Source organism: Takifugu rubripes, chromosome 21 (assembly GCF_901000725.2).
Source record: "Takifugu rubripes chromosome 21, fTakRub1.2, whole genome shotgun sequence".
Taxonomy (NCBI): Eukaryota; Metazoa; Chordata; class Actinopteri; order Tetraodontiformes; family Tetraodontidae; genus Takifugu; species Takifugu rubripes.
The window spans coordinates 19,478,224-19,500,880 of NC_042305.1; the positions used below are offsets into that span (position 1 = coordinate 19,478,224).

Consider the following 22,657-nt stretch of genomic DNA (forward strand, 5'->3'; position numbering starts at 1 on the left):
CAAACAAAAACATCGATCTGATATTGATATTAGAATGGACAGCACACACACACACACACACACCACACACTCACACACACACACACACACACACAAACACCCACACACACACACACACACACCACACACTCACACGCACACACACACACACACACACCACACACTCACACACACACACACACACACACAAACACCCACACACACACACACACACAAACATCCACACACACACACACACACAAACACCCACACACACACACCACACACTCACACACACAAACACACACACACACACACACACACAAACACACACCACTCATACAGCACACACACACACACAAACACACACACACACACACACACCACTCATACACTCACACACACACACACACACCACACACACACACACACACACACACACCACTCATACACACACACAAACACCCACACACACACACACACACACACACACACACCACTCATACACCACTCATACAGCACACACACTAACACACACACACACACACCACTCATACACCACTCATACAGCACACACACTAACACACACACACACACACCACTCATACACCACTCATACAGCACACACACTAACACACACACACACACACCACTCATACAGCACACACACACACACACACACACACACACACACCACTCATACACCACTCATACAGCACACACACTAACACACACACACACACACCACTCATACAGCACACACACTAACACACACACACACACGCACTCACCCACACACACAAACACACACACACACACACCACTCATACAGCACACACACTCACACACACACACACACACACACACACCACTCATACAGCACACACACTAACACACACACACACTCACACCGTGGACAGCGTTGAGACGGGTGGAGGCCGCCGACCGCGGACGCCCTCGCCGTGGGGGCGGAGCGGCACAGCGTTGACGACCTGATTTTTCTATTGATTCTCCTAACAGGAGCAGCCGTTGATCAATAGTCTAAATATCAATGGCCTGTTTCAGCCTGTGAAGCTGTTAATGATGCTGTGAGAGGAAGGAAGGCCTCACTGATGCATTTAGTTCTAACTATATATTCAGCCGTATATGTAGAATACTTCATCTTTACTGCACCAGAGCTACGATGGCTGAACATCTCAGACGTGCTCCACAATCCCACTGTGATCCAGTTTATTTCTGATTCCTGCTTCATTGGAATTGTGGTCAAAAATCCCGGACTGCTTTTGTGTCGTCTTTAGTCACGAGTCCGGTGCTGTTCTAGACCTTCACCCCCCCAGCATGGCCGTGATCAGCACTACAGTTAAAAACATAAATATTGGAATATCAGAAATGTCCTCTTGACAACATGCAGATGCTGTTTCCTCTTGTATTGTGATTCACCATGAGATTATTTTTAAGTCAAGGGCGACTCTGAAGATGCTTGTTTTTTAGAATACAGATTTATACTGATGATCACAGTTGTGTTATATGGTGCCTACAACATTTGCTCCACTAGATGGCAGCCTTTCCAGAGCTCTATGATTATTTAGCTGGCTGTGGAATAACATTCTAAACACCCCATAGTTCACGCTTGGACAATTCAAGACCCTTAAAAATGTATCTGAGTGAGAATTGACATTGCTTTTCTGATGTTGGATGTTAATTTTGTCTCTTGTCCGTTCTAAGCTCTCTGTCTCCTCTTGGGATCTATGTTACTGTTTACATCTGTGAGTTCTCGTGGTGATCATGAAGGATGAGGCCAACTTGGCTGAGTCGCTTTGGAAAAAGAGGTTTAATCTCACCAGGAAAATTAAAAATAAAGGACAAAGGTGTAGAAAAACAGCCAGTTTTGCTAGGATCACGTTGCTCTCTCCTGACAACCTGTGGAATCAGCAATAGGAAAGATGAGGTTGGTTGGACAGACGGGACCTTCATGATGAACATCCAGCAGGTCTAGAACTCATATTCAGGCCGTGAGCTCAACCCTCGTGTTTCTTCAGACGCGAGCTTCTCCTGCGTTCGAACACAAATGCACCGAGGAACCGGGCACGAACCAAGACCATAAACCAAAGCCAAAGCCGGGGAACAGCGGTTCAATGAATGTGGTTTTGAAGGTATAGAGGTGGACCAGGGTGTCGGTGGTGATTCTGTAGAAGGTCACAGTGCCAGCGGGGTAGTTCACATAGACGGCGACTCTCCGAGGACCAGTGGATGATAAGGGGGGGAGGTCTACCCTTTTGTTATTGTGGAGGACAGAGTAACCGCTGTCAGAACACTCAAGGCTCCAAGAATGCTGATTCGCTCCAAACTGGCCTTGGGGACTGCTTCCATGTCTCCAGATCTTTTTGTATGCCACAGAAATCCAAACCCATCCTGTCCACTCCACCTCCCAGTAACAGCGACCAGTTAGGCTGTTGCTACACAGCAGCTGTGGACAGACATCAAACCTCTCTGGATGGGCTGGATATGGTTGGTCCTCGGCCACTCTCCTCATAATCCAGTTGTTGGACACTTGGATTGACCTGTGGACGGTGTTGGTGTCCACGCTGAGCTCACAGTGATCTAAAGGGAGAGAGGAGGAACCAGGAACCAGCTCATGAAACACAACTGAGTCCACTAACTGCTGCTTTTTTCAGAGCGTGACGTGCTGACGCATCAAGTTGATCACTTACACTTCTTCAGACCACTCTTAAGTCTCTCTTTCCCACAATGGTCCAGTCTGGATTGGGAGAAGACACAGAGGAAATGAAACCCAAGGCAGGACAGAGGTTCAACAGATGCCACCTCAACCTTGAGCTCTACACTGTTCGTCCCTGACTTTGGGTCGGCCTGAACCGGTTTGCTCTTGATTCGGTTTGTGAACCTCAGAGCTGGATTTGTGACATCTCTCCATATGCCAACGTCATGGAGGAGAACTTTGCCTATTTCTCTCTAAGGATTCCCTCACAGGCAGTGGCTGCAGCCAGATGGTTGTGCTGGCATCACCTGATCTTTTTGTATCTCTGACGTGACCCTTTTATTCTCCCTTATGTGGGTTCTCGTACCCTGAAGGTCCAGAAAGCATCACATCTCTCTGCTCAGAGGTGGTTCAGATCTCACAATGTGCTGCTTGAACCACCGAACGTCTGGAAGGTCTCCATGGTCATCAATAAATAGTATCAGGTCTTCATTTTAGGGAGGGTGTTTGCATCTACCTGAGAACCTCCAGGCTCAACTCTGGATCCTCCAGAACAGCAGAGAGCTGCTTCGTTCCATCATCTCCAGGATGGTTGAAGCTCAGGTCCAGTTCTTTTAGATGGGTTGGGTTGGACCTCAACGCTGAGGCCAGAGAAGAACATCCTTCTGCTGTGATGAGACAGCCCGATAACCTGCATGCAAGCACATCCACCACACACACACACACACACACACACACACACACACATCCACCACACACACACACACACACACGCACACATACACACACACACACACACACACACACACACACACACACCCACCACACACACGCACACACACACACACACACACACACACATTCCTCACTAATTAACAGCTCATTTATGCAAAGTTCTGGGTCGTGTGTCGGGGCCTGGACCTGACTGGGGAGCGAAGCACAGGAACCAGAACCAGACTAAGTCATTTTAAAAGCTGTGGGAGTGAACAGTGGTCGGCTGGTCGGCATTTTTGGTAAAGATATTTCCTCTTTTTGGAAGATAACCAACATTTCAAGCTGCCATTTAGAAAAACTGATGATGCTGATAAGGAGCACTAACCTGAGGATCTCCAGCCGGCAGTTTGGACTCTTCAGACCAACAGAGAGCTTGTTCAGCCCTGAATCCCTCAGGTCATTGTCACTCAGGTCCAGCTCTAGCAGACTAGAGGAGGAGGCGCTGAGGACGGGGGACAGAGCTTCACAACTCCTCTCCCTCAGATTGCAGTCACTCAACCTGAAAAAAGAAAAGAAGAAGAAAGCAGGAAATCCTTCTGGTTCTCTCCTGCACAATCAGGGACGCAGGCTTATTTCTTTAGTTGACCTTTATGAGGACGGAAGCTGCAATGATACGGAATGAAATCAGTTCTTGGAGTAACTACTGCGACTGCCTAAAACGCTGCCAGATGTGATGCGTGTTGCTGAACACCTGCAGACACCTGCAGACACCTGCAGACACCTGCAGACACCTACAGAACACCTGCAGACACCTGCAGACACCTGCAGACACCTGCAGACACCTGCAGACACCTACAGAACACCTGCAGACACCTGCAGACACCTACAGAACACCTGCAGACACCTGCAGACACCTACAGAACACCTGCAGACACCTGCAGACACCTGCAGACACCTGCAGAACACCTGCAGAACACCTGCAGACACCTGCAGACACCTGCAGACACCTACAGAACACCTGCAGACACCTGCAGACACCTGCAGACACCTGCAGAACACCTGCAGAACACCTGCAGACACCTGCAGAACACCTGCAGACACCTGCAGACACCTGCAGACACATGCAGACACATGCAGACACCTGCAGAACACCTGCAGACACATGTAGAACACCTGCAGAACATCTGCAGAACACCTGCAGAACAACTGCAGAACATCTGCAGAACACCTGCAGGCACATGCAGAACACCTGCAAACACTTGCAGACACCTGCAGAACACCTGCAGACACCTGCAGAACACCTGCAGAACACCTGCAGACACCTGCAGAACAACTGCAGAACACCTGCAGACACCTGCAGAACAACTGCAGAACACCTGCAGACACCTGCAGAACACCTGCAGAACATCTGCAGAACACCTGCAGAACACATGCAGATACCTGCAGAACACCTGCAGACACCTGCAGAACACCTGCAGAACATCTGCAGAACACCTGCAGAACACCTGCAGATACCTGCAGAACACCTGCAGACACCTGCAGAACACCTGCAGACACCTGCAGGACACCTGCAGAACACCTGCAGACACCTGCAGATGTTCTGCAGGACACCTGCAGAACACCTGCAGACACTTGCAGACACCTGCAAACACTTGCAGACACCTGCAAACACTTGCAGACACCTGCAGAACAACTGCAGAACATCTGCAGAACACCTGCAGTCACATGCAGAACAACTGCAGAACACCTGCAGACACCTGCAGAACACCTGCAGATACCTGCAGAACACCTGCAGACACCTGCAAACACTTGCAGACACCTGCAGAACAACTGCAGAACATCTGCAGAACACCTGCAGGCACATGCAGAACACCTGCAGATACCTGCAGACACCTGCAGAACACCTGCAGACACCTGCAGAACACCTGCAGACACCTGCAGAACACCTGCAGACACCTGCAGACACCTGCAGAACACCTGCAGACACCTGCAGAACACCTGCAGTCACCTGCAGAACACCTGCAGAACACTTACAGGGCTTTTCTGCAGGCTGTGACCACTGGCAGCAGCCTCAGAAGAACCCACTCTGAAGCAGAGTATTTCTTCAGGTCAAACATCTCCAGGTCTTGTCCTGAGGACAGTAATATGAAGCCAAGAGCTGACCACTGAGCAGAGGAGAGACTTTCTGTTGTCAGTCTTCCAGATCTGAGGTTCTGTTGAACCTCCTGGACCAGTGAACTATCGTTCAGCTCGTTCAGACAGTGGAACAGGTTGATGATTCTCTCTGAGGACAGATTCTCTCCAATCTTCTCCTTGATGTAGCCAATGATTTCCTGATTGCTTGAACCAGCGAACGTCTGGAAGGTCTCCATGCTCATCCGTAAATAGTATCAGGTCTTCATTTTAGGGAGGGTGTTTGCATCTACCCGAGAACCTCCAGGCTCAACTCTGGATCCTCCAGAACAGCAGAGAGCTGCTTCGTTCCAACATCTCCAGAATCCTCACTAATTAACAGCTCATTTAAGCAAAGTTCTGGGTCGTGTGTCGGGGCCTGGACCTGACTGGGGAGCGAAGCACAGGAACCAGAACCAGACTAAGTCATTTTAAAAGCTGTGGGAGTGAACAGTGGTCGGCTGGTCGGCATTTTTGGTAAAGATATTTCCTCTTTTTGGAAGATAACCAACATTTCAAGCTGCCATTTAGAAAAACTGATGATGCTGATAAGGAGCACTAACCTGAGGATCTTCAGCCGGCAGTTTGGACTCTTCAGACCAACAGAGAGCTTTTTCAGCCCTGAATCCCTCAGCTCATTGTCACTCAGGTCCAGCTCTAGCAGACTAGAGGAGGAGGCGCTGAGGACGGGGGACAGAGCTTCACAACTCCACTCTGTCAGATTGCAGTGACTCAACCTGAAAAAAGAAAAGAAGAAGAAAGCAGGAAATCCTTCTGGTTCTCTCCTGCACAATCAGGGACGCAGGCTTATTTCTTTAGTTGACCTTTATGAGGACGGAAGGTGCAATGATACGGAATGAAATCAGTTCTTGGAGTAACTACTGCGACTGCCTAAAACGCTGCCAGATGTGATGCGTGTTGCTGAACACCTGCAGAACACCTGCAGACACCTGCAGACACCTGCAGAACACCTGCAGAACACCTGCAGAACACCTGCAGACACCTGCAGACACCTGCAGACACCTGCTGAACACCTGCAGACACCTGCAGAACACCTGCAGACACCTGCAGACACATGCAGAACACCTGCAGAACACCTGCAGAACACCTGCAGACACCTGCAGAACACCTGCAGACACCTGCAGAACACCTGCAGACACCTGCAGAACACCTGCAGACACCTGCACACACCTGCAGACACCTGCAGAACATCTGCAGACACCTGCAGAACATCTGCAGACACCTGCAGAACACCTGCAGACACCTGCAGACACCTGCAGAACACCTGCAGAACACTTACAGGGCTTTTCTGCAGGCTGTGACCACTGGCAGCAGCCTCAGAAGAACCCACTCTGAAGCAGAGTATTTCTTCAGGTCAAACATCTCCAGGTCTTGTCCTGAGGACAGTAATATGAAGCCAAGAGCTGACCACTGAGCAGGGGAGAGACTTTCTGTTGTCAATCTTCCAGATCTGAGGTTCTGTTGAACCTCCTGGACCAGTGAACTATCGTTCAGCTCGTTCAGACAGTGGAACAGGTTGATGATTCTCTCTGAGGACAGATTCTCTCCAATCTTCCTCTTGATGTAGCCAATGATTTCCTGATTGGGCTCTGAGCTGCCTTCACCGTTAATTAGACCTCGTAGAAGAGCCTGATTGGTCGGCAGAGAAAGACCCAAAAGGAACCGCAGGAACAGGTCCAGGTGTCCTTTTTCACTTTGCAAGGCCTTGTCCACCGCACACTGGTAAAAATCAGCCTGTTTGATTTTGATGTTGAACAGTTTAGAGCGTAAATAACGTAATAAGGTTGTTTTTTTTGACAGTATGTTGGTGCCAGACTTGGTGAATGTCAAATGTACATGAAGAGCAGCGAGAAACTCCTGAACACTCAGATGGACAAAGCAGAACACCTCCTCCTTGAACAGTCCTCGCTCCCTTCTGAACATCTGCGTGAACACTCCTGAGTAGGCATCAGCCGACCTGACGGTGATGCCACAGTCTCTTAGATCGGACTCGTAGAAGATCACATTGCCTTTCTGCAGTTGTTCAAATGCCAGCTTTGCCAGAATTGGAATCATCTCACAGCTCTCTGGACTCCATTGTGGAGCTTTCCCGTCTCCTCTCTTGTTTTTCGGTGAGAACTGAACAACCAGGAAGGAGATGTACATCGCTGTGAGAGTCTTGGGCAGCTCTTCTCGCATCTTCAACACATCCTCAAAAACCTTTGCAGTGACCCAGCAGAAGATTGGGATGTGACACATGATATGGAGGCTTCGAGATGCCTTGATGTGAGAGATGATCCTGCACGCCTGCTCCTCCTCCTTGAACTTCCTCCTAAAGTACTCTTCCTTCTGCACGTCAGTAAACCCTCGCACCTCTGTCCTCATGTCCACAAAATCCGGATGGATCTGATTGGCTGCCGCGGGCCTCGTGGTTATCCAGAGTCGAGCGGAGGGGAGAAGACTTCTGTTAATGAGGTTTGTGAGCAGGACCTCCACCGAGCACGGTGCCTTCACATCTATATCCGCCTCCTGGAATTCATTGGTTCTGGTGTCCATTTCTAGTCGGCTCTCATCCAGCCCATCCAAGATAAACAGAAGCTTGAATTTACAATTGTCAAAATTGGCGTCTCCTGATGACTGCAGAGCTGTAAAGATGCTGTTAAGAGCCTCTATTTGAATGGCCCTGGACTCTTGGATGCACTTATGAGTGAGTTCGGCCAAGGATAGGCGTCTCCCCCTCAACAGGTTCAGGTGGCGAAAGGTGAACGGCAATATGAGATGCACGTCTTGATTGGCTCGTTGTTCTGCCCAGTCCAACACAAACTTGTGGATTAGAAAGGTTTTGCCAATTCCTGCATTTCCGTTGGTCAGAACAGTTCTTATGGGTTTATATTTCCCAGCTGGAGGTGTAAACAGGTCACTGGGACTAATGGGTTGTTCTGTGTCTGAAGGGTTCCCAACCATGTCAATCTGAGTGACCTCGTGCTGAGCATTGATGTGTATGTCGCCACCGGTGGTGACGTACAGCTGTGTGTAGACGTCGTCCAGCCGTTGCTCGTCTACCTTCTCATCACAGCCTTCCTGCACACACATAAACTTGCTCCTCAGGTTTGACTGAAGGTTTGATTGATGAGAGTCGATGGGGACGTGTTCACATGTGGGACCTTAAAGCAAAATATACATGCACATGTGTTAGTCGATATATCCAGCAGATATGAATATATTATATATTTATTCCAGAGTGCTTTGAGCTGATGTTTTACAGTTTATCTTCTTCTCAGGTCCAGTTGGGCTTCACATTTCAAAAAGACAAGAACAGCATCACTGGAGTAAAACAATCCCAAAAACTTAAGTAAAGAACTCAGAAGAGCTTTTAAAGCAGGTACGACTGGAATTCTTTCAGACTGACGCTGCAGCAATTTGCTGTTGATGCTGCTGTTGAGATCTGACGCTCAAAGTTTCAGACTGGATCAAGTTTCACTGATTCCAGATCAGGAAAAACAATGAAAGTGGTGGCGGGTCTCAGCAGGTCCGAAGGGTTGATCATGAGTTCTGAACTTGATAGGAGACAAACCTCTATTCCAAGAAAAGGCGGTGCAGCTTCATCTGGAAGGATGGGTTAACCCTAACCCTAAGCATGCCTCCTCAGTCAGACCACTTCCTGTGTGTCTTGGTAACAGTTAACTCTAAATTTATGACATTTTAATGACGTTAGTCGTTATGATGGTCACTCTATCCATGCCTTTATTACACCTCTATCCATGCCTTTATTACACCTCTATCCATGCCTTTATTACACCTCTATCCATGCCTTTATTACACCTCTATCCATGCCTTTATTACACCTCCGTCCATGCCTTTATCACACCTCCGTCCATGCCTTCATCACACCTCTATCCATGCCCTTATCACACCTCTATCCATGCCTTTATCACACCTCCGTCCATGCCTTTATCACACCTCCGTCCATGCCTTTATCACACCTCCGTCCATGCCTTTATTACACCTCCGTCCATGCCTTTATTACACCTCCGTCCATGCCTTTATTACACCTCCGTCCATGCCTTTATTACACCTCTGTCCATGCCTTTATTACACCTCTGTCCATGCCTTTATTACACCGCTGTCCATGCCTTTATTACACCTCTGTCCATGCCTTTATTACACCTCCGTCCATGCCTTTATTACACCTCTGTCCATGCCTTTATTACACCTCTGTCCATGCCTTTATTACACCTCTATCCATGCCTTCATCACACCTCTATCCATGCCCTTATCACACCTCTATCCATGCCTTTATCACACCTCTATCCATGCCTTTCTTACACCTCTATCCATGCCTTTATTACACCTCTGTCCATGCCTTTATTACACCTCTATCCATGCCTTCATCACACCTCTATCCATGCCTTTATTACACCTCTATCCATGCCTTTATTACACCTCTATCCATGCCCTTATCACACCTCTATCCATGCCTTCATCACACCTCTATCCATGCCTTCATCACACCTCTATCCATGCCTTTATCACACCTCTATCCATGCCTTTATCACACCTCTATCCATGCCTTTATTACACCTCTATCCATGCCTTTTTTACACCTCTATCCATGCCTTTATTACAGCATGGCCCGTCTGTCCTCTCCTGCCCGTTCCCATATTCTCCTACATAAATGCACATATTGCCGGTCTTGGTTTTCTCTGGTCTTGCTGATCCTGGATTCGCTCCATCAGGACCCGGAGGATGAAGGTGGGCCACATCTCTGATGAGGACGTCTGAAGATGCACCTGGACCTGCTATATTACTGTTAATGCTGATGTGCTCTGTGCACGTGGCCTCTGCTGCACGTCTGCCCGTCCCAGGGAGACGGATCCCTCAGCTGTGGATCTCCTCCAGGTTTCTCCAGGTTTTTCCTGACCTGCTTTGAGGGCCTGAGGACGGAGGAGGTCACGAAGTTTGAGAGCTTCAATGACACTTTCCAACCTGACTCACACTCAGTGGAGTTAGTCGACGGAACAAAGTTCAGAGGAATAGCACAAAGAAGAGGAACGGCGACAATCTGCCTACTTGACAACGCTGGACAACAGCACAGAGCACATCTAAGAGAGGATTTATACACCCCTACATACCCGCATGACATCTTTTCTGTGGCAAGGACCACAAATGGAGCAGCGACAATCACCTTCCAAAAGGGGGACAGCCGAATGGTCACCAGGAACGGTAACAGATTTGACATCCACCAGAGTGGTAACTTGTATTACTTGTCATCAAAAGAAGACAATGTCGACCAATGTAAAGTATGTCATGATGCTCAAACCTGGCATGAAATACTAGGTCATTGTAATTACGATGACGACAAAAGTTATAAGGTCTTGTGAAAGGGATGGCGATAAAGGGAAGTGTAGTCAGACAGACACAATTATGTGAAGTGTGCACAAAGGGAAAATTCACCCAGACAAGAAACAAAGAACCTAGAACAAAGGATAAGAAACCCTTAGAGTTAGTTTACACTGATCTAGCAGGTCCCATGCAAACACCTAGCATAGGGGGCTACAGATATGCCCAATCTTTTACAGATGATTATTCAGGTACCATGATGATATATTTTCTAAAAGCTAAAAGTGATGCAGTGCAAGCAACGGAGTGTTTCTTGGCAGATGTAGCTCCATATGGAGAGGTCCGATGTATTCGATCTGATAATGGCACAGAATACACAAGTAAAGACTTCCAGACACTATTAATTAAGAATAGAATCAGACATGAAAGGTCTGCACCCTATTCACCCCATCGTAATGGTACAGCAGAAAGAGGCTGACGCACCCTATATGAAATGGGCAGGTGCCTACTGTTAGAAAGTAACTGACCAAATACACTTTGGAACTATGCTGTACAGACAGCTGCTTATGTTAGAAACAGATGCTACAGTAGGCGAACAAAGAAAATGCCATACGAGCTATTTACAGGAAAAGAACCAAACATAGCTAAAATGCAAAAATTTGGATCACTATGCTATGCCTACAAACACTTAGACAAAGGGAAATTAGACTCTAAGTGTGAGCAGGGTATTTTTGTGGGCTATGATAAAAACAGCCCAGCGTACCTGGTGTATTATCCAGAGAAAGAAAAGGTTCAGAAACACAGATTGGTGAAGTTCACAACCAAGACTGGAACGGAAAAAAGAAACACAGAATTGTGAGTCATACATTAGGTATAGTGATTGGGAGCTGCACCCCAAGGTCAATGATAAAAGGGAAATTTATGTTGATGACAAGGACAAAAATGGATTATGTCAATATATACCAAATGATGGTGCTGAGCCCTTACCTGGACAGACTGAGAGCACACAGCCAGGTACAACCATTGAGACTGTACAAAGAAGAAACCCACCATCATACAATGTTTATGTCACCTGTAGAATGTGACGTTGTTGCTCCTTATATGTTCTGGTTAAGAGCGCGGGAAGCTGAGTAGTTCCTGTTCCTATAATAAAGATTATACCACCTGGCTAAAGTCAATGAAGGGATTCACTTGCTTATTCTCCACTACGCATAGATGCTGTGCAGCAAAACTGACCACCTTGACACTCAGCAACACTGATAACCAACTAGAGAAACAGTTTAACCTTTGACCTCAAGATTCAAGATTCAGAGTACTTTATTGATCCCTTTAGGGGGGGTCCATCAGGGAAATTAGCATCTCCAAAGAAACGTACAGCACTGTACAAAATTACCCACCACCATTACACCCCATCAAACCTATTAAAGATAATAAAAATATAATAAAATAAGAAATAAAATAGAATAAATTAAAAATAGAATATGAATATAAATATAAAACTATAAAAATGTTCCAGTTCTCCTGTTGGCCCTCCTCCCCCCCTGTGAGGAGTTGAACAGCCTGATGGCTCGGGGGATGAATGAGTTCCCCAGTCTGTTGGTCCTGAACTCGCCTGCATTAAAGGCTTTAGAACAGAAACTGAAACAAGCGTCACTGACCTGTTGGATCTGAACTGACAGCTGAAAGATTTTGCAGAATGTCGTTCCGAGGTATCTTCTCTAAAATCTTCTTGGTGACTTCCACGGCTCCTTGATCTTTGTTAGCCTTCACCATCAAATCCACAACGACCGTCCTCTCTCTGGTCTCTAGTTGGTAGTTTTTAATCGGGTTGAAGCCTCCCATGATTCCAGGATCTTTCAGGTAAAATTTGAATTTATTGAATTCTTCCTCAGTTAAATTCTCCAGAACCTTCAGCAGGATCTCTTGGGCCATTGTAGCGTCCTGCTGGCAGTAGACCTGCAATCAAGTGAGTGAAGGAACATTTCAGGAGTGAACTTCACGTCTTCTCTATAGAGCAGGAGTGCCTATTACGTCGATCCCGATCGACCGGTCGATCGGGATCTACCGGTCGGTCGATCGCGGCGTGACATTTAAAAATATCAGCCGATCATTCACCCGTCACGTGATTGATGTACAGGGCAGCCAGTGAGATGACAACTGAAGTTGACAATCAGGCGACCAATCACGTGCAAACAACGGCGCTGAGTGCAGCAGAACGACGTCAGCCTATCAGCAGTCCCGTGACTTGATTGACATACAGGGCAGCCAATCAGAAGCGCTAAACTATTCAGCCAATTACCTCTGATTTTAAGCCACCGCTAAAGCTGATGGTCATCAAAATGACTGAGGGAGCGGGACCAAGTAAGAAGACAAAAACAGATCACTTTCATATCGGCCAGTGCAAACATCTACTTTCTACATGAAGATGATGAAGTCCAAAAAGCGTTGCACGGTGACTGATGAACATCTGGAGGTGTGGGTGAGGCTGTCAGCAGCTACGGTCCCTGTGCCTCCCTGGCTGGTTCAGTTCAGTGCCCGTCAGCAAAGTAAACTTAGGTAATTACAAAAAAAGGTTAATAGTTAATTATTATGTGTGTTTTGCCATATTGGCTCATTCAGTTAAGCAAAGTACATCAACTGTACATACAAATAATCCTCAATACATTTGAAAATAATTAATGTTTTGCATTTTTGTGGTGGGTAGATCACTTTGACTTGGTCATTTTGTAAGTAGCTCGCATGCTGAAAAAGTGTGAGCCCCCTGATTTAGAGCCTCCGTCCCCAAACACCATCGTTCAGGAGATGGTTTAAAGGTTGAATGAGTCATTAACGATGGTCCAAAGTTGGTTGTCAGTAACGGGACAGGAAATCAGACAGAGAGAGGACCAATGATAGTTGTGGGGGAGCAGATCACAGAAAGCTGTTTTGATCATTTTCTGGATGAACCTACATCAACCTTCTCTCTCAAAGCTGCTTTAGTCACATGGGGCCCAAACGCACCTCCCAAATGTGAGACCCCTTAACTCTGAACTCTTTATTTTGAAATGGCAACTAACTTGAATTGGTTTAGTTGGCTGATGGAACTGCTCCAAAGTGACATTTGACAGGCCAACGACCGGGACTGGGACAGCCCATAATACCCATATTAGTAACGTGGACCAACGAAAGTGGACAAAAGCCAAAGTTTCAGAATCAGCCTAAAGAAACATATGACAGAAGACATCAAAGACTTTAGGAACAAAGGCAGCGCATGTGCCATCGAGCTGCATCTTTCCAGGGTCGTGATTAGTAGCAGGTTCTGATACAGTAGCACAGATCATCAAAGAACACGAGCACGTTGTCTAGAATCAAAGAAAAGAACAAAGCTGCATGAAACAGTTGTGATCAGGGCGACTCAAGTAGTTCTGAGGGATCTGGAGACAAGGCGGCATTGTTGATGACAAACAGGAACAAACAAAAACATCGATCTGATATTGATATTAGAATGGACAGCACACGCACACACACACACAAACACACACCACTCATACAGCACACGCACACACACACACACACGCACACACACACACTCACACTCACTCACACACACACACACTCACACACACACACCACTCAAACACTCAGCAGCAGTAAAATTCCACCACCATGACCCAAACACACTCCGCTCTGCTGTCGACAGTTTGAACAGCTTCATATCGCCGTCGGCGCCACCCTGAATGAAACGGTTCCGTTCTAGAGCGACGCCACCAAGACGGTTACCTGAGGCAGGTGTAGCGGGTCCATGCTGTCGGGTCACCTGTTCTTCAGCCCCATCAAGGCTGTGGAGGACACAGTGGTGACACTGGTCACATCACCAGGTGTCTCACACAGGAACTCTTCAAAGCCCTCACAGATGTTCACGCTCCGCTCTAGACGGGACGGCCTGCCCTCACCATGGGGGCGGAGCGGCACAGTGTTGAGATGGGCGAAGGCCGCAGACCGCGGACGCCCTCGCCATGGGGGCGGAGCGGCACAGAGTTGAGACGGGCGGAGGCCGCAGACCGCGGACGCCCTCGCCATGGGGGCGGAGCGGCACAGAGTTGAGACGGGCGGAGGCCGCAGGCCGCGGACGCCCTCGCCTTGGGGGCGGAGCGGCACAGCGTTGAGACGGGCGGAGGCCGCAGGCCGCGGACGCCCTCGCCGTGGGGGCGGAGCGGCACAGCGTTGAGACGGGCGGAGGCCGCAGGCCGCGGACGCCCTCGCCGTGGGGGCGGAGTGGCACAGCGTTGAGACGGGTGGAGGCCGCAGACCGTAGACGCCCTCACCGTGGGGGCGGAGCGGCACAGAGTGGCTCCTCTGGCAAAGGTTGATCCCCTGACAGTGAGATCATGGAGGTGGGAGGTGCAGGAAGTGCGCCGTGCGCTACAGTGCACACTCGTGCAGCCATGTTCTATTGTGGGGGCACGACCTGATTCTTCTATTGATTCTCCTAACAGGAGCAGCCGTTGATCAATAGTCTAAATATCAATGGCCTGTTTCAGCCTGTGAAGCTGTTAATGATGCTGTGAGAGGAAGGAAGGCCTCACTGATGCATTTAGTTCTAACTATATATTCAGCCGTATATGTAGAATACTTCATCTTTACTGCACCAGAGCTACGATGGCTGAACATCTCAGACGTGCTCCACAATCCCACTGTGATCCAGTTTATTTCTGATTCCTGCTTCATTGGAATTGTGGTCAAAAATCCCGGACTGCTTTTGTGTCGTCTTTAGTCACGAGTCCGGTGCTGTTCTAGACCTTCACCCCCCCCCCAGCATGGCCGTGATCAGCACACAGTTAAAAACATAAATATTGGAATATCAGAAATGTCCTCTTGACAACATGCAGATGCTGTTTCCTCTTGTATTGTGATTCACCATGAGATTATTTTTAAGTCGAGGGCGACTCTGAAGATGCTGTTTTTTAGAATACAGATTTATACTGATGATCACAGTTGTGTTATATGGTGCCTACAACATTTGCTCCACTAGATGGCAGCCTTTCCAGAGCTCTATGATTATTTAGCTGGCTGTGGAATAACATTCTAAACACCCCATAGTTCACGCTTGGACAATTCAAGACCCTTAAAAATGTATCTGAGTGAGAATTGACATTGCTTTTCTGATGTTGGATGTTAATTTTGTCTCTTCTCCGTTCTAAGCTCTCGGTCTCCTCTTGGGATCTATGTTACTGTTTACATCTGTGAGTTCTCGTGGTGATCATGAAGGATGAGGCCAACTTGGCTGAGTCGCTTTGGAAAAAGAGGTTTAATCTCACCAGGAAAATTAAAAATAAAGGACAAAGGTGTAGAAAAACAGCCAGTTTTGCTAGGATCACGTTGCTCTCTCCTGACAACCTGTGGAATCAGCAATAGGAAAGATGAGGTTGGTTGGACAGACGGGACCTTCATGATGAACATCCAGCAGGTCTAGAACTCATATTCAGGCCGTGAGCTCAACCCTCGTGTTTCTTCAGACGGAAGCTTCTCCTGCGGTCGAACACAAATGCACCGAGGACCCGGGCACGAACCAAGACCATAAACCAAAGCCAAAGCCGGGGAACAGCGGTTCAGTGAATGTGGTTTTGAAGGTATAGAGGTGGACCAGGGTGTCGGTGGTGATTCTGTAGAAGGTCACAGTGCCAGCGGGGTAGTTCACATAGACGGCGACTCTCCGAGGATCAGTGGATGAGAAGGTGAGGAGGGCTACCCTTTTGTCATTGTGGAGGACAAAGTAACCTAAGTCAGAACACTCAAGGCTCCAAGACTGCTGATTCCTTCCAAACAGGCTTTGGGGACTGATTCCATGTCTCCGGATCTTTTTGTATGCTACAGAAATGTAAACCCGTCCTGTCCACTCCACCTCCCAGTAACAGCGACCAGTTAGGCTGTTGCTACACAGCAGCTGGATACAGTCCTCAAACCTCTCTGGATGGGCTGGATATGGTTGGTCCTCGGCCACTGCCCTCATCACCCTGTTGTTGGACACTTGGATTGACCTGTGGACGGTGTTGGTGTCCACGCTGAGCTCACAGTGATCTAAAGGGAGAGAGGAGGAACCAGGAACCAGCTCATGAAACACAACTGAGTCCACTAACTGCTGCTTTTTTCAGAGCGTGACGTGCTGACGCATCAAGTTGATCACTTACACTTCTTCACACCACTCTTAAGTCTCTCTTTCCCACAATGGTCCAGTCTGGATTGGGAGAAGACACAGAGGAAATGAAATCCAAGGCAGGACAGAGGTTCAACAGATGCCACCTCAACCTTGAGCTCTACACTGTTCGTCCCTGACTTTGGGTCGGCCTGAACCGGTTTGCTCTTGATTCGGTTTGTGAACCTCAGAGCTGGATTTGTGACATCTCTCCATATGCCAACGTCATGGAGGAGAACTTTGCCTATTTCTCTCTAAGGATTCCCTCACAGGCAGTGGCTGCAGCCCAGATGGTTGTGCTGGCATCACCTGATCTTTTGTATCTCTGACGTGACCCTTTTATTCTCCCTTATGTGGGTTCTCGTACCCTGAAGGTCCAGAAAGCATCACATCTCTCTGCTCAGAGGTGGTTCAGATCTCACAATGTGCTGCTTGAACCACCGAACGTCTGGAAGGTCTCCATGCTCATCAATAAATAGTATCAGGTCTTCATTTTAGGGAGGGTGTTTGCATCTACCTGAGAACCTCCAGGCTCAACTCTGGATCCTCCAGAACAGCAGAGAGCTGCTTCGTTCCATCATCTCCAGGATGGTTGAAGCTCAGGTCCAGTTCTTTTAGATGGGTTGGGTTGGACCTCAACGCTGAGGCCAGAGAAGAACATCCTTCTGCTGTGATGAGACAGCCCGATAACCTGCATGCAAGCACATCCACCACACACACACACACACACACACACACACACACACACATCCACCACACACACACACACACACACACACACACACACACACATCCACCACACACACACACACACACACACACACACACACACACCACACACACACACACGCACACACACACAACCACCACACACACATCCACCACACACACACACACTCACACACACACACACACACTCACACTCACACTCACACACACACACCACACACACACACACACGCACACAGACACACACATACACACACACACACACACACACATACATACACACATACACACACACGCACACACACACACACACACATACACACACACACACACACGCACGCACACACACACACACACACTCACACACACACATACATACACACACACGCACACACACAAACACACACACACATTGCTCACTAATTAACAGCTCATTTATGCAAAGTTCTGGGTCGTGTGTCGGGGCCTGGACCTGACTGGGGAGCGAAGCACAGGAACCAGAACCAGACTAAGTCATTTTAAAAGCTGTGGGAGTGAACAGTGGTCGGCTGGTCGGCATTTTTGGTAAAGATATTTCCTCTTTTTGGAAGATAACCAACATTTCAAGCTGCCATTTAGAAAAACTGATGATGCTGATAAGGAGCACTAACCTGAGGATCTCCAGCCGGCAGTTTGGACTCTTCAGACCAACAGAGAGCTTGTTCAGCCCTGAATCCCTCAGGTCATTGTCACTCAGGTCCAGCTCTAGCAGACTAGAGGAGGAGGCGCTGAGGACGGGGGACAGAGCTTCACAACTCCTCTCCCTCAGATTGCAGTGACTCAACCTGAAAAAAGAAAAGAAGAAGAAAGCAGGAAATCCTTCTGGTTCTCTCCTGCACAATCAGGGACGCAGGCTTATTTCTTTAGTTGACCTTTATGAGGACGGAAGCTGCAATGATACGGAATGAAATCAGTTCTTGGAGTAACTACTGCGACTGCCTAAAACGCTGCCAGATGTGATGCGTGTTGCTGAACACCTGTAGACACCTGCAGAACACCTGCAGAACACCTGCAGAACACCTGCAGACACCTGCAGACACCTGCAGACACCTGTAGACACCTGCAGACACCTGCTGAACACCTGCAGACACCTGCAGACACCTGCAGAACACCTGCAGAACACCTGCAGAACACCTGCAGACACCTGCAGACACCTGCAGACACCTGTAGACACCTGCAGAAGACCCGCAGACACCTACAGACACATGCAGACACCTGCAGACACCTGCAGAACACCTGCAGACACCTGCAGACACCTGCAGAACACCTGCAGAACACCTGCAGACACATGCAGAACACCTGCAGACACATGCAGACACCTGCAGACACCTGTAGACACCTGCAGAACACCCGCAGACACCTACAGACACCTGCAGACACCTGCAGAACACCTGCAGATACCTGCAGACACCTGCAGACACCTGCAGAACACCTGCAGAACACCTGCAGACACCTGCAGACACCTGCAGACACATGCGGAACACCTGCAGACACCTGCAGAACACCTGCAGAACACCTGCAGACACCTGCAGACACCTGCAGACACCTGCAGAACACCTGCAGAACACCTGCAGACACATGCAGAACACCTGCAGACACATGCAGACACCTGCAGACACCTGCAGACACCTGCAGACACCTGCAGAACACCTGCAGACACCTGCAGACACCTGCAGAACACCTGCAGAACACCTGCAGACACATGCAGACACCTGCAGAACACCTGCAGACACCTGCAGACACCTGCAGACACCTGCAGAACACCTGCAGACACCTGCAGAACACCTGCAGAACACCTGCAGACCACCTGCAGACACCTGCAGACACCTGCAGAACACCTGCAGACACCTGCAGACACCTGCAGAACACCGCAGACACCTGCAGACACCTGCAGAACACCTGCAGAACACCTGCAGACACATGCAGACACCTGCAGACACCTGCAGACACATGCAGAACACCTGCAGATACCTGCAGACACCTGCAGACACCTGCAGAACACCTGCAGAACACCTGCAGACACCTGCAGACACCTGCAGAACACCTGCAGACACCTGCAGAACACCTGCAGAACACCTGCAGACACCTGCAGACACCTGCAGACACCTGCAGAACACCTGCAGAACACCTGCAGACACATGCAGACACCTGCAGACACCTGTAGACACCTGCAGAACACCCGTAGACACCTACAGACACCTGCAGACACCTGCAGAACACCTGCAGATACCTGCAGACACCTGCAGACACCTGCAGAACACCTGCAGAACACCTGCAGACACCTGCAGACACCTGCAGACACATGCGGAACACCTGCACCTGCAGAACACCTGCAGAACACCTGCAGAACACCTGCAGACACCTGCAGACACCTGCAGACACCTGCAGACACCTGCAGACACCTGCAGAACACCTGCAGAACACCTGCAGACACCTGCAGACACCTGCAGACACCTGCGGAACACCTGCAGAACACCTGCAGACACATGCAGAACACCTGCAGACACCTGCAGAACACCTGCAGAACACCTGCAGACACCTGCAGAACACCTGCAGAACACCTGCAGACACATGCAGAACACCTGCAGAAAACCTGCAGAACACCTGCAGACACCTACAGACACCTGCAGACACCTGCAGACACCTGCAGACACCTGCAGACACCTGCAGAACACCTGCAGACACCTGCAGAACACTTACAGGGCTTTTCTGCAGGCTGTGACCACTGGCAGCAGCCTCAGAAGAACCCACTCTGAAGCAGAGTATTTCTTCAGGTCAAACATCTCCAGGTCTTGTCCTGAGGACAGTAATATGAAGCCAAGAGCTGACCACTGAGCAGAGGAGAGACTTTCTGTTGTCAATCTTCTGGATCTGAGGTTCTGTTGAACCTCCTGGACCAGTGAACTATCGTTCAGCTCGTTCAGACAGTGGAACAGGTTGATGATTCTCTCTGAGGACAGATTCTCTCCAATCTTCTCCTTGATGTAGCCAATGATTTCCTGATTGGGCTCTGAGCTGCCTTCACCGTTAATTAGACCTCGTAGAAGAGCCTGATTGGTCGGCAGAGAAAGACCCAAAAGGAACCGCAGGAACAGGTCCAGGTGTCCTTTTTCATTTTGCAAGGCCTCGTCCACCGCACACTGGTAAAAATCAGCCTGTTTGATTTTGGAGTTGGGCAGTTTAGAGAGTAAATAACGTAATGAGGTTGGTGTTTCTGACAGTATGTTGGTGCCAGACTTGGTGAATGTCAAATGTGCATGAAGAGCAGCGAGAAACTCCTGAACACTCAGATGGACAAAGCAGAACACCTCCTCCTTGAACAGTCCTTGCTCCCTTCTGAACATCTGCGTGAACACTCCTGAGTAGGCATCAGCCGACCTGACGGTGATGCCACAGTCTCTTAGATCGCACTCGTAGAAGATCACATTGCCTTTCTGCAGTTGTTTAAATGCCAGCTTTGCCAGAATTGGAATCATCTCACAGCTCTCTGGACTCCATTGTGGACCTTTCCCGTCTCCTCTCTTGTTTTTTCGGTGAGAACTGAACAACCAGGAAGGAGATGTACATCGCTGTGAGAGTCTTGGGCAGCTCTTCTCGCATCTTCAACACATCCTCAAAAACCTTTGCAGTGACCCAGCAGAAGATTGGGATGTGACACATGATATGGAGGCTTCGAGATGCCTTGATGTGAGAGATGATCCTGCACGCCTGCTCCTCCTCCTTGAACTTCCTCCTAAAGTACTCTTCCTTCTGCACGTCAGTAAACCCTCGCACCTCTGTCCTCATGTCCACAAAATCCGGATGGATCTGATTGGCTGCCGCGGGCCTCGTGGTTATCCAGAGTCGAGCGGAGGGGAGAAGACTTCTGTTAATGAGGTTTGTGAGCAGGACCTCCACCGAGCACGGTGCCTTCACATCTATATCCGCCTCCTGGAATTCATTGGTTCTGGTGTCCATTTCTAGTCGGCTCTCATCCAGCCCATCCAAGATAAACAGAAGCTTGAATTTACAATTGTCAAAATTGGCATCTCCTGATGACTGCAGAGCTGTAAAGATGCTGTTAAGAGCCTCTATTTGAATGGCCCTGGGCTCTTGGATGCACTTATGAGCGAGTTCAGCCAAGGATCGGCGTCTCCCCCTCAACAGGTTCAGCTGGCGAAAGGTGAACGGCAATATGAGATGCACGTCTTGATTGGCTCGTTGTTCTGCCCAGTCCAACACAAACTTGCGGATTAGAAAGGTTTTGCCAATTCCTGCATTTCCGTTGGTCAGAACAGTTCTTATGGGTTTATCTTTCCCAGCTGGAGGTGTAAACAGGTCACTGGGACTAATGGGTTGTTCTGTGTCTGAAGGGTTCCCAACCATGTCAATCTGAGTGACCTCGTGCTGAGCATTGATGTGTATGTCGCCACCGGTGGTGACGTACAGCTGTGTGTAGACGTCGTCCAGCCGTTGCTCGTCTGCCTTCTCATCACAGCCTTCCTGCACACACATAAACTTGCTCCTCAGGTTTGACTGAAGGTTTGATTGATGAGAGCCGATGGGGACGTGTTCACATGTGGGACCTAAAAGCAAAATATACATGCACATGTTAGTCGATATATTCAGCAGATATGAATATATTATATATTTATTCCAGAGTGCTTTGAGCTGATGTTTTACAGTTTATCTTCTTCTCAGGTCCAGTTGGGCTTCACATTTCAAAAAGACAAGAACAGCATCACTGGAGTAAAACAATCCCAAAAACTTAAGTAAAGAACTCAGAAGAGCTTTTAAAGCAGGTACGACTGGAATTC

General features: G+C 48.7%; 2 protein-coding genes across 2 annotated transcripts in view; both read right to left on the reverse strand.

Annotated features, from left to right (window-relative positions):
- LOC101061924 (NACHT, LRR and PYD domains-containing protein 3-like) overlaps positions 1 to 22,657 on the reverse strand; it is a 40,483-nt gene that overhangs the window by 14,204 nt on the left and 3,622 nt on the right.
- On the reverse strand, positions 1,460 to 13,444 carry LOC101078569 (NACHT, LRR and PYD domains-containing protein 3-like). Its single transcript, XM_029829262.1, has 8 exons — positions 12,580 to 13,444; positions 11,909 to 11,950; positions 6,882 to 8,745; positions 6,145 to 6,318; positions 3,795 to 3,968; positions 3,213 to 3,386; positions 2,691 to 2,737; positions 1,460 to 2,580 (listed from the first exon to the last, which is right to left on the reverse strand). The coding sequence occupies exons 1-8, from the start codon at positions 12,851 to 12,853 to the stop codon at positions 2,015 to 2,017; spliced, it is 3,315 nt and encodes a 1,104-aa protein (XP_029685122.1). The 5' UTR covers positions 12,854 to 13,444; the 3' UTR covers positions 1,460 to 2,014.

What these genes read in the sequence shown, in the direction of transcription:
- LOC101078569 (XM_029829262.1), bottom strand. Translation starts at nt 12,853, where the DNA reads ATGGCCCAAGAGATCCTGCTGAAGGTTCTGGAGAATTTAACTGAGGAA. An exon ending in ACAGCCTGCAGAAAAGCCCT is followed by an intron (nt 6,319 to 6,881) that starts GTAAGTGTTCTG and finishes TTCTTTTTTCAG; the next exon opens with GTTGAGTCACTGCAATCTGA. An exon ending in TGCCGGCTGAAGATCCTCAG is followed by an intron (nt 3,969 to 6,144) that starts GTTAGTGCTCCT and finishes TTCTTTTTTCAG; the next exon opens with GTTGAGTGACTGCAATCTGA.